Raw genomic sequence first — 19,318 nt, forward strand, 5'->3', positions numbered from 1 at the left:
ACTACCCAGCAGGTGGTGATACACACGCGTGTGCGACATCGGCATCTGCATCTACGCACTCGTTACAGGAACATACGTATGCCGCAAAGGAAATTACGTGTTTGAAGCATAAGAGTTGAGGTTTAGAAGAAGAGAGCATCGGCAGAAATGGAGTCAGAGGAGGATTTTTTTTCTTTTTTTTCTTTTTTATTAAACATTCAATATTTCAAGTAGAGCAGGTCGAACAATTGAACAAAAATGAAACCAAGAACAAAGAAAGCCATTATTACAGTTAGTTACAAAGAGCATCCAAATTATTACATAGCCAGAGTACATTCTTAGATTTACAGAAATTCAGACTCTTTTAAAGATGACATATCATGAATAAAAACATTAAATAAAGGTTTAGTGTTGCCAAATTTACATTTGTGAATGAAAAAAATGCCATAACAATCATACTATTAATTGTTAAATCTTTTGATTTGTCCTCCAGCACAACGCCAAATTTAACATTATTGTAATCGAAAGATCGGACACCCAAGTTATTTTGATAAGCCCGAATACAGAAACTATCCCAAAATATCTTTGAATAAACACACAAGAAAAAGAGATGCTCATCTGTTTCAATGTTAGCTAAACAAAAAGTACAAACATTGTCCTCAATATTAAATTTTGAATGTAAAAATTCTTTGCATGGATAAACAATATTTAACAATTTGAAACGTACCTCTTTAGCTTTGGGTGGGACCGGAAGTTTTAAATAGTTACATCTAAACTTTTTGATATTTTGACTGGTGAAACCCTCCATAATATTTCGTCTTCTTAAAGGCATAGGAAAACATTCATTGGACAATACGGATCTTAAGAACTTGTCGTTACATCTTTTGTCTAAAAAGGAAATGTTTTGAATAGTTAAGGGAAACAGTTGGGGAACAGAGTGTGTGTACATCAAGAAACCTTTAACAGAACCAATAATAGCTTGTTGAATCGCATTGATGACTTGTGTAAATTGTTGATTAGAACAAATAATATTATATTTGTGAATGAAGTCTGAATAGTTAAGTAAATTACCCCTGTCATCCAGTAAATGTAAAACCAGCATTACACCCTGTTCAGCCCAGTGTTTGTAAAAGAAGTTTTTTTTCTAATCAGTATATAGCTGTTATTCCATAAAGGTGTATCATGGGGCGAAAAATTAGATTATAAATTAATTTCCAGTACTGGAGAACTTGTCCATGAAACTTAATGGGTAATTTGGATAACTCAAAATCACATTTAATAAGAAATTCGACACCACCAAAACTAGAGAAAATTTTAGTGGGGAGATTGAACCTGAAACTGTCTAGATTTGTTATAAAATTTTGTAACCGCCGTAATTTTAAAGTGCCATTCATTGGGTCGAAATCAATGGCATTCAGGCCGCCTTCTTCTAAAGATTTAACAATATAATTTTTCCTTATATAATGATGCTTATTTTTCCAGAGAAAATTGAAATTATTTTGACTGATTTGTTTGATCACTTTTTGAGGTATGTTCAGGGAATATGCTGGATAAATAAGTCTCGAGAGACCCTCCATTTTAGAGAGTAGTAATCTTCCACAAATAGATAGGTCTCTCTGCAACCACATGTTCAGAATTGCTTTACTCTTCTTTAAAACACCATCAAAATTATACTCTCTATCTATTTCACTTTTCGTTACAATAATACCTAAATATTTGACTTGATCTTTAACAGGTATACCATATAACGGTATTTGCGGGTGATCGTGGATGGCCATCAGCTCACAATTACCCACATTTAGATAAAGACCAGATGCTTCTGAGAAACGAGCAACAACTTGCAGAGCTATTGGTATTTGAGTCTTGTTTTTCAAAAACAGCGTGGTATCGTCCGCTAACTGACTTATCGCAAGTGGATATCCCAAAACATCAAATTTCTTTAATTCTTCACGTTTTTATCATTATGCTCAGAATTTCTGCAACCATAATAAATAATAGTGGAGAGGAAGGGCACCCTTGCCGTATTCCTCTCTTTACATCAAAACGTCTACATGTGCCAAAGGGCAACAGAACGGCACTATTGATATCACTATACAGCATTTGAATAATATCACAGAAGGCATTTCCAAAACCAAAGTACCGTAGAGTATTAAACATAAAGGAGTGTTCTACACGGTCAAAAGCCTTACAGAAATCCAAAAACCAAATAAAACCATCATCTTCGATATTGTCTCTATAGTCCAATAAATCAAGAACAAGCCTAATATTGTCATGGATTGACCGACCTCTGAGAAAGCCAGACTGAGATTCACTGATAATTTGCGAGATACCTACCTTAAGCCTATTTGCAATGGCATGAGTCAACAATTTATAATCTACATTAAGTAGTGTTATCGGTCTCAGATTGTCCAGATATTTCTTATCCTTTCCAGTTTTTGAAATAAGTGATATGAGCCCTTGTTTCATAGTAGTCATTAGAGTTATATTTTTGATACTTTCCGTTATGGCAAGGAAGAAAACTTTTCCTCCCAAAAGTGCTTATAAAAGTCCAAAGAGAGTCCATCCTGCCCGGGAGACTTCCCAAGAGGCAGCTGTTTAACAGCATTGTCCAGTTCAAACATTTCAATGTCTGAGTCACACCAAGTCCTTAAAGTCTGAGCTGATGGAGGGAATGTGATGTTTAATACTTTCCAAAAGTGATAAATCTCTGCCTCGGTCAGAAGGAGTGTATAAGTCGTTGTAGAATCTGTGGACATCCTCTGTGATTAATTTTGCATCTGTGCATTCAGAGCCATTTATCATCAGTGTGTTAATAATATTTCTCTCCTGTCTCCTCTTCTCAAGACCACAGAAATAAGCTGTATTACGTTCACCTTCTTCGATCCATTTCGCCCTCGACCTTATGAAAGCTCCCCTTGCTCTTCTGGTACTCAGTTTGTCCAATTGGGGAGTCGGAGGAGGAATCTGAGCGCAAAATTAGAAACGAGGACCCGAGAAGGATTTGAAAAGAAAAAGAAAAGGAAGAAGAGTAACTCAAGTGAATAAAGTCAGAAAGAGGAGAAGTATCTTGTTGGGATGGTAGCTGTGACACAAACAGACAGCATTTTCAAGGATCCACATGGTTGGAAAGTTTGTAGGAGGAAAGCTCGGAGATGTCAGATCGGTCAGGATAACAGGAAGTGGGATGATTATCATTGAATGTGTGTCAAAGCGTCAGAGAGAGAGAGCCCTGAAGATTCATGCATTTGGAGATCACAGCAGTGTGAACTGCTTCCCACTTGGTGCAGAAATAAGGAAGAAGGGAGTAGTAAGCGGCGTGCCACTGACAGTGGAGGCCGAGTTCTTTCAGGAGGTTGAAGATGTGTGTGAGGCAAAATGGCTGACAAGATTCAGAAATGGGGAGGAGGAGGACAGTAACTCAGTGTGTTTGACGTTTGAGGGGGAGTTGCCGGAAAGAGTGGATGTAGATTATGTGTGTTACAGGGCGAGGCCATATGAGAGAGCGCCTCTCAGATCTTTCTGCTGTCAGGAATATGGACATGTTGCTGCAGGATGTAGAGGAGGCAGAAGATGTGGGAGATGTGGGAAGGACAACTGTAATGTGGAGGAGTGTAAAGTGGAGAAAGAGCAAGCAAAGTGCCTGCACTGCGAGGGAAACCACCATACGGGACCAGCACAGTGTCCAAAAAGAATTAAGGAAGTAAAAATGAATAAGATCAGAGCAGAAAAGGGATCGTCATATGCTGAAGCTGCTAAGAGTAAAATGGTGGTAGTACAGAAGGAAAAGGAGCAGAAAGGAAATGGAGATAATCAGAGCATCAGTGTGGACAAGAAGCGATTTCTGGCATTTATTGCCATGGTTATAAACTGTGCGGCTGAAATAAAGGGGAAGTCGGAAAGGATTAAGATGGTGCTGGACGCTGCAAGGAGGTTCTTGAATGTTGTGGACACATCTGGAGAGGATCTGGATGTTACACTGAGGGAAGGAGTTGCACCAACTCAGACAATGGGGTCTGGGATATAGAATGGACTATGGCATGGGATCACATTGGGTGGACACTGTATGTACTTTACACTGTGAAGCTGTTACAATGCAGTAGGTGGCGGTAATGCACAATTATGGATGCCAACCGCCATAAAACTCAACAGAAGAAGAAGGTTTAGAAGAAGTCAAACTTTCAGGGGGGCGGCGGTGAAGATTCAGATTGAAGTAGTGAAGAAAGATAGTTTGGTGATGGCGCTGCGGAATCTTTTGTGCAATTTCAACCACACATTTAGGAAGTGTACAAGACTAGCAAAATCGGACGATGGAGCAAGATAAGATAAATCGCTTGCTTTATGCTTAACTTTGTTAACGTTAATCGTTAACTCTCTGTTATAGGTAAGTTAGCTGAGGTTTGGAAAACGCTAACGTTAGGCCACGTTCTCTACCTAAGCTGTACTTTTGTAAAAACATATTAATTTGACATAACCACAGTCTTTTTAAACTTTGTGGGTAACTGGGACATGATAAAGTGGCTGGTCTGAATCTTATAACGTTAGCCTGTGTGTCTTTGTCCTTTACTTAGCCTGTTGCTTTTGCTTAACATTACTGTGTTTATTTCCATAACTTGGAATGCACACAATGGAAGCAAGTCTCCGGTGGGCAAGAGGAAGGCGTGTTGAGCCGGAGTTAGCTGACCAGTTTTTCAGAATCAGAAATCAGAAATACTTTATTTATTCCCGAGGGGAAACTCTTCAAACTCTTTGTTGGATCTGATCTTGGAATTTCGTCAGGAGCTTGGGGAAGAGCAACCATGGCCTCGTAAGTTTCCTCAATTTCACGAATATATGAAGCCAAAGAATGTATTGGTAATGTACATTGAGTAGTCATAGGCATACACTGACTAACTAGAGAAGCAATTTCTCAAGAAATTGCTGGTGTGAATGCTGGCTGTTGAATGATACCAATAATGTATGACCAATGTGAACTATTTTAAGGTTTGTTGAAAAAGCTGATGCTAAATTCAATTGCTGGCTTTAAAATTTGAATAATACCAATAATGTATGAAAGATGTAAAAAATGTTAAGGTCTGTTGCTTATCTGATGCTAAACTGAATTGCTGACATTAAAAGTTGAATTGTACAAATAATGTATGAAAGATGTGGAACACCATAAGGTTTGAATGGAGTTTATTTAAATTACATTTTTTTTTTAGAAAGTATGAATGAAAAGATAAGAGATGAAAAAGTGTAGGAAGTAATATGAATAGTTGGGAAAGAAGGAATGATCTGAAGGATGCAAAATATAGAGTAAGATAGGAGGTGAGCTGCATGACTTGACTAATGGTTGTGAGCTAAACTGGATTTCTGGCTTAACTGTATGAAGAAGCAACTGAAGTATGAATGATGGATAGGAGCTAAGCTGGAGTAACTGGTAGTTTGTTTGGCCCTGCCTAGCCTCACCACAAGTGAGGGACAAAGACAGGCCTACCTGGAAAGGCCAAAGCCTTCACTAAGAGGCTTGACTGAGAAACAAAGAGCAAACAATAGAAAGGCACCAAGCCGACACAACTGTTAATGCACACGTGAATGTGAAATTGAGACAAGATCTTGTTTGAACCCAACACGAGAGCTCAGTTGAATCTAAACAGCAGATTCCTATTGGACGAAATGTCGGTGCACAGCTATGACAACACCAACTCTATAAAGCCTGGCGCTCCACACTGCCCGTTGCCATTTCCACAGTAACCTGTTTACGAAGTGAGGCACATCACGTATCTCTCCACAGTAACTGCCATTACCACAAGAAGACGCTTTTCACATGAACTTTATTTTCCCTAGGAAGAGTCTTAACTCGCTGGATGAGAAACAGACTGTTTTGTGTTTGCTGAAAACTTTTTGGATCCTGATCGTTGCGCCCCATAATGATCCCATACCTGCAGAAGGAAGAGACACGGACAGACCATTCCCTTCACGGAGAGCAAGATCACTGCTGAGCCCCTCTCCCTACAGTTTCGCCATTGGACTTGGCTTTGTCAGCGTCCGTGCTTGAGAGAAACTCCGCTGGACAACTCCAAAACAAACTCACACATCAATCGTTAGCCGAGAGTGTTTTCAAGTAAGATGCTTGTGTATGGGCAGAGATAGGTAAAATAACAGTTATAAAATCTAAGTTTCATTGTTGTGAATTGTGCTTTGCTTTTTGGAAAGTGACTGCTGCGTCTGAATTGTTGTGTGTCTTTCTTTGTGTTTAGCACGTTCCATTTTGTGTCGGTACCACGCCATGGGGCCGTTTTAACTGTGTTAGCTTTAGCCACTGTGGAAGCTAAAACCTGTGCTTTATCAGACCAAAGTCCTGTAACATGGCTATTGAATGAAAGTCTGCTGCCCTATTACTGTGTGATAAAGGGACAGTTATTACGCTTTGCCATGGCATCTGAGATTCCTTGTGCCTTACTGTGTGCTTTCCTCTCTTTTATCTCCACTAACCCACACACCTTTGCACGTACATTTGCATGCTTACACATATCTCAAACGGCCCAGATAACGTGGTAGCTTAGAATGAGCTACGAATAAAGCTCGTCCTTCCATTTTAGCTCTGTCCCTTTGTTTGAGATTCATGGGTCTGCCCACCATTTGGCTTTGTGCACCCACGTGGCCACCACCTTTCTTGCACCCCCCTCTCTATTGCCCACACCCACATATCTACACTCATCTTTTATGCCTGCTGATTATTGTATGCTTAGTGTTTAGACTAAGGTTGTTGGTCGAGGTTATTGATTGTTAATCAGTGCTAAGGTTAAATATAAAATAATCTTTGATATTTCTGCTAATAACCAAACCTGCCCTACCTGAATCCAATATAGTTGAAAGTATGAACAAGTAGATACCTTAATAAAATACTTGAAAAAGTTTGAAAATTTCTAAGACCTGTGTGTGTGTGTGTGTGTGTGTCTGTGTGTGTGTACACACATGTATTCATACATGTCTTTCTCCTATACTGTATGGTTTAAAAGGTCCATTAGTTGAGTGCTGGGATTTCCTACTGTAAGTGAATGGATTTCAGACTAACTTGTGTTTGTGTGTCAAACTGCACTAAATACCTCATCTAAAACAGCTGTTTCCCCACTGAGATCAAAGGTTGCCATGGTGATAGTACACACAGCAGGTGTGTGACTCCTGGCTCAGAGTTAATATCATAGAGATTTTAGCTGTGACGCACCTCTCAAATTCCTGCTTCTAGCTCAAAGACCGTAACTCCAATCGCCAAGTTAAAATACTATAAGAGAGAGGAGAACCTGCTGCAGAGGCTGTGTGAGATTTGTGTGTAGTGTCAAAAATGTGGGAAGAAGAGCATGTTAGAAATGTCCCTTTTTCTGCTTCCCTCCTGAAAATTCTGGTCAGTTTATTTGCAAGTCTATACGGCAGTTGGCTGTCACTCTGAAGCTGACTGTGGCAACTGAGTTTGACTCCATAGTTATGTCTGCGACCAGCACAAATTTCCTACTTAAATGATGAGTAAAAATTGTGGGAATGACAGCAAGTTGAAGAGAAGATGGAGAAAATTCTGCACTGACAGTTGGGTCCCTCACTCTTGCTCCGAACATTCCGCCCAATACACACTCATTATAAACTCAGAAAAGGACTGAAGAAAGCATCAAACATAAATTGGGATATTGAAAAAACTGTAAGATATCAAAAAGCTGAATACAAGTTAGTATAGTCATAGTTATAATAGTTGAAAGTCTTTTTGAAGATTGCTCCATTGACTTACATTGTAATTTTTTGTTAAAAAAGCTTAATATTTTAAAAACTATAAAAGGTAGAAAAACTAAAAATACAAGCATAAATGTCCTTAAAGAGCTGAACATTTTGATAGTTGAATGGTGAAAGTAGTAAAGATAGTAGTAGTAGTAAAGATTGTTGTTGTTGTAGTAGTGGTAGTGTCGAAATGCAATCTCGGAACCCATCGGCTACCAACGATTTAGCTTTTATTAGCTTTTTTGTATTTTACCCATCAGAATACAGACACTGAGGCCAGCAGTTCCATGGAGCAATGTGTGATGTGGCATGTGTCATGCGGAGGGATGGTGCAGAGCCTGAGCCTGACCCAGAGGACACCGGTGTCCTGATGGGGAAAAACTGGAGGTCTTCAGTGGAATGGGGAGCATTGTGCTCACTTTCTTTGGACTCTTGATTTATTTGGACTGACATGCTACTCATCAGACCTCAAATGTACATATGAAGTCCTGCAGAAGATTTTCCTCGATCTGGATACACAGAGGATGTCATCAAAGGGACAATTCCTGAAAAACAAGCTACTGGTGGGAGTGAGTATTTGGTTGTATCCCAGACAGATTGTTTTTCCACTGCACAAAGTGTAAAGCTTTGAAACAGCAGTGCTGAGACTCCACTGATGAATTCATTCATTTGGATGGTTGGTTAACTGCGTTCTCTTTTTGTCCCACAAACCTGAGAACCATTGAACAGCATTGGCCAGTCTGACCTGTGACCCGGATATCATAAGGTCAATAAAAAGGTCAGTGATGCTTTGTTCTCTCTCTTTTGGAGCCAGAACAAAGACACACAGACACATTCCTTTTGGTGCTCACCCAGACCTGCGCGCACACATACACACACCCTTTGTTCTGTAGTCTAGTGTATTTAGAGTTAGTGTTCTTATTGTGTGTTTTTGCTTTGTTTATCTTTTTAAAAATGCTTGTGTATAATTATGCTGGTTTCTTTAATGTTTCATAAGAGGTGGTTGGTAATGGTAATTTGGTTATAGTTATTAATTTAATTATTAATAATTATTTAATTATTAACCTGAGTTCCAAATTGCAAATTCCAAATTTAGTGTATTTTATGAGACCCAGTCAATTAATTAGCTATCATTTCTCTTCTTTAAGAAGAGTGGTGCCCCCGAGGACTTTATTCATTAGTTATTTATAATTATCTTTGATTATTCTGATGCTGATTTGTGATGTATGTGTGTATCTTTTACTTTTTACTTACTTTACTTTTGACTATTTTCTTCAATCTTGAAAGCACTGAAAGCTTTGTTCTTGTGATTGTGCAGAATTATGCAGGCTCAGTTTTCTTCATGAGCCAATATTATTGTGGTTCTAAGATCTCCTACATGCATATACACTCCAATTTATTAGGCCCACCTAGCTAAAACTAATGCACCAGCCCTGTAATAAATTTGACCTTTTATGTAGGTTATAGTGTTCTCTTTGTTGGTGTTTCCAATATTTTGACCAACCAAGTTATATCAGAGGGTTGACCAAATATTAACAACTCTCAGTATAACTCCATTCAACAGCACCACAAACTAAACCCTCCAAAATGACCATATAGTTATATCAGCCCCTCTCTAAAACTGTAGCATCAAAACTGAACATTAGAACCTTTATTAGAATCTGTATTGCAGGACTGACAATGAGTTTATGTTTCATGCATTGAAAAGAATTTTGAGTTACATGTAGTATGTTAAAAACAAAGCTTGGAAGAACAGGAATGTTGGTATCTGTTGTTAATGCCAGATGTGAGATTTTACTCGATTTGTTTAGATGGCATAAAGTTGGCGTGATGAAATTATGTTCATCCAATTGTTTATATTTGGGGCGTAACATTTTCCAGATTGTAATTAATTTCTAATAAAGATGTTTTGCATTACTTTTCCTTCACATTTCATTTCTATACACATTTTCTCGTGTTTCTTAAATTATTGCCAACAAGCCATTTATCAGACATACATAAGACATACCTGATACCCAAGTTGGACAATATTGAGATCTGAATCATGCAAGCCCTTTTCTCTTAATTGTCAATTTACTGCTCCATAAGGTTGATAAGGAGAAAACTCTGAGAAGCCTATGAGCACAGCAAAAGAACTGCTGCTTTTCTACTGTTAGTTTCTACTGTTATTCTCAAACGGGACTTAGATTGATTTATTCTTTTGCTCCTAAGGGGGGGGTTTAGGAGAAACAGGTCAGAATTCAGTAATCTCCAAATAAGGAGACGGTGTAGTCCCTCATTCGTCGAGGACTGTTCCATCGTAGAAAAGGTTTCAGTCGTAGTCGCAGTCAGTCGTCAGTTGTAGTCGACTACGACTGAAACCTTTTCTATGATGCTCCAAATAAGAAGTTGATTTATTTCTGATGAGACAAAGAAAAGACTGTTGTGAGCAGCAAACATTTTTTACATTTGAATTGTTTATGTAGCATAAACCAGCATTGAGCAGCATCATCCAGCAGAGCAGTTGGTACAGCATCAGTTTGAATTGTAGGCCGACTCTCACTGTCCGGGATAGCATCATTCAGCTTGGCTGTGTTCACATTGTAGAACTCCACAGGTTTCAACTTATAGTTACAGGAGGACTGTGTTCCTAACATCTTGTGATACTTTGTGAGCCTGTCAATCATATCACTGAGATGTGTGAATGTCAGCATGACAGCAGTACCAGGAGTACGTGAACCCAGGGGTAGGGGCAAACCTTTGGCTGTTCTGGAGTCAGGATCAAATAAACTGCCTGACCTGGTTCTGAATACTGCAATACACAACATTCTCATCAACAGTAATGCATAGTGATCTCATAATACAATATTACCCGACTAGAACACTGCGCTCCCAGGATGCAGGGTTACTTGTGGTTCCTAGAGTCTCCAAAAGTAGAATGGGAGCCAGAGCCTTCAGTTATCAAACTCCTCTCCTGTGGAATCAGATCCCAGTTTGGGTTCAGGAGGAAGACACCATCTCCACATTTAAGAGTAGGCTAAAGACTTTCCTCTTTGATAAAGCTTATAGTTAGGGCTGGCTTGGGTGAGTCCTGAACCATCCCTTAGTTATGCTGCTATTACTATTTTAAAAATTCTAGGTGGTATTTGCATTGTGCCTACCTCTCCCCCACCACCACCCCCCTCCCCCATAACCTCTCTCTCTCTTTCTCTAAACCTCTCTCTCTCCAAACCTAACACGGCAGCGGCAGATTGCCGCCCACCATTGAGTCTGGTTCTGCCCAAGGTTTCTACCTCTGAAAGGAAGTTTTTCCTTGCCACTGTCACCAAGTACTTGCTCGTGGTGGGATTTGTTGGGTCTCTGTAAATAATATAAGAGTACGGTCTAGACCTGTTCTATAAGAAAAGTGCAATGAGATAACTTCTGCTATGAATTAGCGCTATATAAATAAAATTTTATTGAATACTGCACATCTGATAACAAGCAACTCAGTCCTGCCTCTAGGTCCAGAAAGCTATGTACAGGTCCAGGTAAAGGTTCACCAAACGTGCCATACCTGGAAAGTTGTGTCATGTCCACATAATGTATATACCTGCGTGCAAGAACTTCATCAGGGAGCTCATCTGTAGTCAAATAGATATGATTAGGAACCCTTTTCCTGCCTGCTTTATACAGCACAATATCTTTATCCAGAACAAAGTTATGGTCTGCTCTGGTAATGTTTTCATTCTCATGAAGGAATGCAAGAAATGTTAGCAAGTTATAGGTACACTGCTTATTTCTGGATTTGCTGTATTTACGAGAAGCCTGGCAGCAGGATGCACAGACGTGTTTTACAGAAGGCTGGTCTCCCAGGTTTACACGGTCTGCATGGGAAGGCCCTGCTACACACTGATCATTACTGTCCCGTCTTTACAATCTCAGGATGCGATACCTGTGGTACACATTGCACATCACTTTGACCTATGTGTTTCTGTGTAAGCATGACAAGGCCCTGCAACACACAGATCATCACGGTGAAGTCCTCTTTTTACAATGTCTGCTTAAAATACCTGTGATACAGAGACAAGATGCATCATGTTGACTTCCCTGTTTTGCACTTTCAGCATGAGACGCTGTAGGCATATTATAATTATTATATATTGTACGTATTTGTTGTTATTGTATTTGTTACAGTATATTTGTCATATTTTTATTGTAAATGTTTTATTCTATACTTATGTTCCTGACTGTTGCAATACTTTGCCTTTATTTTTATTTCCTCTTTCCAAGGCAAATTCCTTGTAAGTAAAAACCTACTAAAAAATAAGTAATAAAACTTATTCTGATTCTGATAAATATGAAATATTATTAATAACAATAATACATTTATAGTACAGTAATAATAATTAAGTACTTTTAAAAATAATAAATATTACAATATTTTGCTGTAAATGGCGCAATCAGCTGACCAAGTGGGCCTATCATCAACCAGATATTAAGAGAGTATTAGCATTTTATTCAATAAATATTTAATCTAAAAATGTTGTCTTTCTCCCCTGCTACAGGAGCCTGTGGGTTCAACCACGAACCTCTCAATGGTGGCAGAATGTGAGTGAGACCTGGACTGACAGGCAATGGCTGCAAAACTTCCGCATGAGAAGGGGTACCTTCATATACTTATGTGATCTCCTGCCGCCAAGTCTCATCAGGAACAACACCAACCACCACCAACCTGTCCCTGTTAAGCTATGGGTTGCTGTTAGTCTGTGGAGGCTGGCCACCAACCTGGAGTTCAGGTCCAGTTCAGGTTCAGGTGATGTTCTGGGACTTAAACATAGGCTACTCTGGTAAAGTCCACTAAGCGAGGGTATTTGCCAAATCCTCACTCTACCGCCCCGGCCAAGATGGAACCCTGTTGCCTGGATGGACAAAGTCATTCGAGGGGTTGGATGTGCCTCTACATACCCTCTCCTCCCATGGCTCATGAAGCCCTTTGCTGAGGGAAGAGGCATTACACCAGAACAAGTCCAGTTCAACCACAGGCTCAGTAAGGCATGGAGGACAGTAGAGAGAGCATTTAGGAGGCTCAAGGCTAGGTGGAGGTGCCTATTTAAGAGAAATAACACCCCTGTCACTTTTGTCAGCAGAATACTAATGGTCTGTTGTGTGCTTCATAATTTTTGTGAATTACATAATGAATATTTTGATGAGGAAGATGCAGTCTTTGGAAGGGTTGAGGAGGCTGATCAGGGTGGAGGTGAGGATGATGCCGTGACATTAGAAATGCCCCGTGTGTCTATTTTGCTAGACTTTAGGCTCAGGGTGTGACAGTGCACCAGTTTCAAGTCCCAGTGTGCAGAGATATACTGGAGAAAGACAGTAATAGTAGTTTTTTAGGGGTGCAACACATGGATTTGAATTGATTAAAAATGTAATGATCAAATCCAATTAATACAATGTACATACATTGATTGATCATTAATGTACTGTACAAAATGGGTGGTTCAGAATGCTTTATTTTTGTCCCGATTACACTCTCAACTTCATTTTGGTTGTGTGTTTGTAAGTTCATAGAAATATTGTACGATGATTGGATCACAATATACTGCATGATCTCTACTGATGAATCAACATTGAGCTCATTCTTTCATTCATGTTTTCATTACTATTGACTTTACCACAATAAAAAAAGTACTTTTTGGAGTTATTGGCTGTCAATTTTCAATATGAAAAATTCATTGCTACAATATAAAAACAATAACAGAGGTGGCAAAGTCTAATAGTGAAGCAGTGCATTATTTGATCAATATCTTTGAACCATTTAAATACAATGGCGGGGGGGGGGGGAAGGCTACATCTTTTGAGGTAGAAAATAGTGCAGAACTAGCGCTTTTATGTTTGATGAAAATCCTTATTGCATTTATAAAATGGCTAAGCTTTAAATGCTTTGTTCAATAAGGCAGAACAGTTCAATAAATATGTGTACATTTGAACCTGAAAATAAAGCATTTGTACATTTTCGAGCTCGAACACTTCAACTTGGCAGAAAATGGCAATGTTACGTTTAGTAATGGTCACGACCCAAAAACAGGACTCAGACAAGAGCTCTAAATTTAAATGGTTTATTTCACAATGCTGCTATAAAGCGCCTCTCCTGTGGAATCAGGTCCCAGTTTGGGTTTGGGAGGCAGACACCATCTCCACATTTAAGAGTAGGCTTAAGACTTTCCTCTTTGATAAAGCTTATAGTTAGGGCTGGCTTGGGTGAGTCCTGAACCATCCCTTAGTTATGCTGCTATAGGCAAAGACTGCCAGGAGACTTCCCATGATGCACCTCTTTCCTCTTTCCTCTTCTCCCTCTCCATCTGTATGCATTTTTATCCCATTACTGCATGTTACTAACTCGACATCTTCTCTCTCATGTAGTTCTTGCTTTCTCGTTTCTCTCCTCTCTCCTTCTGTCGCTTCTAGCAGGTATTTCTGCCTCCGGAGCTGCAGAGACTGGATCTGTGGTTGTGGGCCACCTGCTGCCCCTGTGTTCCTGCTCGACAACTGCTACTACAGTTGTTGTTATTGGCTCTGTTACTCTTATTGTCATTATTATTCTTATGACTATCATTACTATTATTTTATTAATATTATTACCACTACCATTACATTATTACTGTTTTTAATTCTAGGTGGAATTTGCATTGTGCTTACCTCTACCCCCTTCTCTCTCTCTCTTTCAACCCAACACGCCCACCACTGAGTATGGTTCTGTCCAAGGTTTCTACCTGTTAAAAATGTTTTCTTGCCAGTATCGCCAAAGTGTTTGCTCATGGTGGGATTTGTTGGGTCTCTGTAAATAATATTATAAAGAATACGGTCTAGACCTGCTCTATATAAAAAGTGCAATGAGATAACTTCTGTTATAAATTGGTGCTATATAAATAAAATTAAACTGAATTGAATTGGGAGCAGAAGGGTTTGAGAGGCTGACTCAAAGTCTCATGGTGACATAGGAAAACAGGCTGGGAATGTTACAGGGACAGGCAGATTATACAGCAAAGTATGATCCTGAGACATGGGGAGAAAAAACACAGGTTAACCGAATTCAAAAGAGACGAAATAACAAGAAGACAGTGACTAGGCCATGCGTCTGTACCACATAGATAAACTGATGATCTGGAGAGGAGAGCTCGGGTTTTATGCTGCTGCTATACATTTGAACCTGAAAATAATGCATTTCTACATTTTCCAGATCAACCATTTCAACTTGGCAGAGCCATCAAACAATGGATGCAAACTTAGGTGTGTTGCCATTGACCTCTTGCTCAGTCAGTAAAGGAAATACTTGTACATCATTTTCTTCCTCAAGGACCATATTCAGAAGGATGGGTTGTTGGCACTTAAGATCTTGGTTCACAGATGGAGTTGACCTGACTGAAGGAGTGGGCATAGTTGAAGGAGTGGGAATAGCTGGTGGAGTGGGCATGAATAGTGGGGTGGGTATGAAAGGTGGGGTGAGCATGGCTGATTAAGTGGGCAGGTGGGGCATGGATTGTTATGGCATAGCATTGTTGTGTGGGCAGCTAGGACATAGGGTATGCCCTCAGATGTTGCAGTGACATCCACTTGAACAGAGGTGGGTGTGATGTTTGGTTTGACATGGCATTCATAACAGTTCCAATAAGCTGCATAAACATTCTATTATGTTATTATGTTCTTGTTGTTGCTCCTGTAAGGCCTTGAATCTACGCTCTTCAGCTTCTTGCTGCGCCTGTAGAAAACTCTCAAAGGTTAAGGACTCCTGCTGGTGGTGGCTCCGCTCAGCTTCCATCATTGCATTAAGTTGTTTATTTTGCTCAGCCATATGTTCGTTCATTCTGCTGTCCAGACCAGTATTTGCTTTTTTTTTCCCTGGATGAAGCACCAGGAATAGTCCATCTCTTTCCTGGCTGCTGAGACTGGTCTGTGCTCTGCTCAGAGGGCTGCCCACTGTCATTTTTGAGGTAGGCTAATTGTGATTCATTAAGTTGTTTATTTTGCTCAGTGTTGGGCCTTGCCTAGCCTCACCACCCGTTTACAAAGTGAGGCACATCACGTCTCTCGCCACGGTAACTGCCATTACCACAAGAAGATGCTTTTCACGTGAGCCTTTAATTTCCCAACGAGTCTTATCTCGTTGGATGAGAAACAGACTGTTTTGTGTTTGCTGAATACTTTTTGGATCCTGATCGTTACTCCCCATAACGATCCCATACCTGCAGAAGGAAGAGACACGGACAGACCATTCCCTTCACGGAGAGCAAGATCACTGCTGAGCCCCTCTCCCTACCGATGTCAACCGCTGTTTTCCTTTGCTGACCCGAAAGGAACAGTTTCGCCATTGGACCTGGCTTTGTCAGCGTCCAAGCCTGAGAGAAACTCAGCTGGACAACTCCAAAACAAATGGATGCATCAATCACTAGCCGAGAGCAATTTCGAGTAAGAGGCTTGTGTCTGGGCAGAGATTTCATAACTGTGTTATTTCATCTAAGTTTCATTGTTGTGAATTGTGCTTTGCTTATTTTGCAAAGTGACAGGCCGCTGCGCTTGAATTGCTTTGTGTCTTTCTTTGTGTTAAGCACGTTCAATTTTGTGTCGGTACCACGCCGTGGGGCTGTTTTAACTCTGTTAGCTTTAGCCAATGTGGGAGCTAAAACCTGTGCTTTATCAGACTGAGGTCCAGTAACACGACCGTTGGACGAACGTCTGCTGCCCTATTACTGTGTGATAAAGGGACAGTTATTACGCTTAGCCATGGCATCTGAGATTCCTTGTGCCTTACTCTGTGTGCTTTCCTCTCTTTTATCTCCAATAACACACACACCTTTGCACATACATTTACACGCTTACAAACATCTCAAACAGCCCAGATAACATGGTATCTTAGGCAACTAAGCTGCACGTTATCTTTAGGACAAATAGAGCCTGTCCTCCCTTTTTGGCTCTGTCCCTTGGTTTGAGATTCGTGGGTCTGGGCGCCATTTTGGCTCTGTACGTGACGACCACCCACAAAGTCATACCATCTCCCACGCATCCCCTTCAGACACCCCTTGGAAATAATGGGGAAAACCCAGGGGAAAACCAGCCCGAACTGGTTGAAACAGGATTCAGCTAAACACCATTAGATTAGTCCGGGGGTCAGGAAGGGGCAACCCACTTGTCCAAATAAAGTAGACGAGATACCATTATTTCCGGGGATGATCTAAAAGGTTTTTAAGAAAGTAGGTGGGGAAAATTCCCAGTATGTTGTGTACAATAAAATAAGTGCAGAAACACTTTGAGATTCAGTTGTATCTGGAGCAACTCCAGGGCTAGTTCTAAAGAATTAAACTAGTAAAAGAATAAACTCTGTGCATCAAACTCTGACCTTCTTCGGTGATTCTGTTCGGGTGTTTTGAGACTCTGATTCTTTGGTGCAAGTGTTGGAAAGGGGTCCAGACTTAATCTCTGGCCAGACCTGGTCCCTGACCCTCCAACTACACCTGCACAGCCAAAATAACAGTTTAACCAAAACTTACCATATTTATTGGAGTCCTCTGCATCAGCCAAGGAACTGTGGCTATCCACAGCAGACGACGATGAACTGTTGCTACAGGGTTCTTGTGACCCTCCTCGTACGACTCATAGACTGTAAATAAAGATGGTCGACGTGTTTCCACTTACTCCCACTGAACAAAAATTAAGCCAAAATATCCCAGCATTAGCAAGCCAGCCTTAATTTTCCCAGGATCGTGCCCAGTGGGCGGAGGAGGATTCAACTGCAGTGCTCCCTCCTGAGGCCACTAGTTCTGTGAGCCAGTAGGGTTTAAGCATGCGTAGTAGGGTTATGTTGTATGAAGTAGGCTACATAAATTTTCACTTAATTAGCAGTCCACCAAAATCTGTTTCTAAACAAATTTGAGACAAGAAATAAACAATCCAGTTGCTGAATCTTCACTCATATTAGATCTACAAGGCCTAATGTAAAAGTTTGTTCCGAATTTCGTAAGGCAAGGGCACTACTGCACATCCAGTTTCCACTGCTTTTCTAGCAATGGAAACTGGGTCTTGCTCCACTCATACCACGGTGAGAGTTATGAGGATCTCACCTTGGCTCTCCTATGAGGATAAGACAAAGATTGTTTTTCAGCAGAAAACATTTTGAGATGGGGCTTAGCAGGTAAATACTTATGTATTATTTACATTTATTTTACACAGGTAAATATATTTTAATTATCCAAACTGTATCATTGCCTTACAGCTACCCCAAAATATTGTATATATAGCTAGCAACTAACTAATACTTAATTTTCCATGAAACTAAGGCAAAGTGTTGGCAAATGTACGTTTGCCTTAACTGTAAAACTCAACATAGACTAATTAAAATCTAAATATTTGTGATTTGATCTACCATTATCAGCAACCTAAAATCTTTTGGGATGAACTAAAACTTGATCTGTGGATAATTTCATTCTTACAATCTACCTCAGTAAATTCAGAGTCTGGCTGATTTGGGGCCTAGGGCATGTTCGATGAAGCCAGCCTCTCCTTAACAAAATGCTCCAGAAAACTAAGAGCGTTCATGAATTTCCTCTGAATTTTTCCCTCAGAGACACTTTTCTTCTCCCTGTCCATTTCCTTCCGGCCTCTTCTTGTGTAAATACGATGCAGTGACGAGATAACGGTTAACGTTATGCATGTAAGTTAGCTTCATGTAGCATACATCGTTGTAAACAATGCAGTTAACGTTAATGACTGACAAGACCTTACTGTTGATCGTTTTAATATTAATTGTTGTAACTATTAATGAGGGAAAAGTACATATCGTCAACTTTTGCACACTGGAAATGTTTAACGTTAGCCTAGCAAGAAAACATTAACGTTAGAGCAAACATTAGAACAAACTAATGTTAAATTAGCTAGCTAGCACAACAGCGTATCATCATACTCACCAGTGAACTAATATTTCTCCAAGCGTTGTTCCTCCTGTTTGTGTCAAAATAATATGACCTTGACAGATTGTACAGCTTCAGGTATCCCTGATTATCAATCGCTCTTACATCTTCAGTTTGGCTGATCTTTCAACCGGATGTTGTGAGGTCCCGGGACGGAGAGTGAAGCAAGTCCTGTGGAGCTGATTTGTTAATTATTGTCACATGACCTGTGGTGTGTTTGCTGCATTCAAAAAAGTTGAGATTTTTCCTACTTGGTGCGACGCGCATCGCAATTAATTCTTTTCATTTCAACATGGATGCCGAAGCTGGCCAAGCAAGTTCGCCTCTACAAACACATCTACCACCCTTCTTGGAAAGACCACAGGGACAGCCACGTGACTATCATTTCTTGGAGAGAGATCGCCACCACATTGGCAAAGATAAGTCATTTTGTAGGAAAGTGTGGAAAAGTATGAAGGATTGCCATGTTAAGATAATGGCATTCTCTCGGAAACACTTGTTTACGTCTTGCATATTCACAAGATATTTTGTTTGTACGCCCCCTGGCGTTTTGGAGAATACTGCAACGAACAACATGCTGAGCATAAATGCCTCTGTGCATGCTCGCAGCTCTGCGGAGGCCCGCATCATGGCGTCTTGCACGAGTATAAACAAAGCTTTAGCTCCTCCTA

General features: G+C 40.2%; 1 protein-coding gene across 9 annotated transcripts; it reads left to right on the forward strand.

The window, feature by feature from the left end:
- The first annotated feature begins 2,091 nt into the window (after positions 1-2,091).
- On the forward strand, positions 2,092-13,706 carry LOC122880942. 9 transcript variants are annotated; one of them, XM_044206475.1, is made up of 4 exons: positions 2,092-4,783; positions 5,803-6,079; positions 7,983-8,500; positions 12,249-13,706. In XM_044206475.1, the coding sequence occupies exon 1, from the start codon at positions 3,098-3,100 to the stop codon at positions 4,001-4,003; it is 906 nt and encodes a 301-aa protein (XP_044062410.1). In that variant the 5' UTR covers positions 2,092-3,097; the 3' UTR covers positions 4,004-4,783; positions 5,803-6,079; positions 7,983-8,500; positions 12,249-13,706. The 9 variants fall into 9 exon arrangements, with proteins under 9 accessions (XP_044062410.1, XP_044062413.1, XP_044062411.1 ...); XM_044206478.1 differs by lacking the exon at positions 7,983-8,500; XM_044206476.1 differs by lacking the exon at positions 5,803-6,079.
- The last annotated feature ends 5,612 nt before the right edge of the window (positions 13,707-19,318 follow it).

This window comes from Siniperca chuatsi, linkage group LG9, assembly GCF_020085105.1.
Source record: "Siniperca chuatsi isolate FFG_IHB_CAS linkage group LG9, ASM2008510v1, whole genome shotgun sequence".
NCBI lineage: Eukaryota > Metazoa > Chordata > Actinopteri > Centrarchiformes > Sinipercidae > Siniperca > Siniperca chuatsi.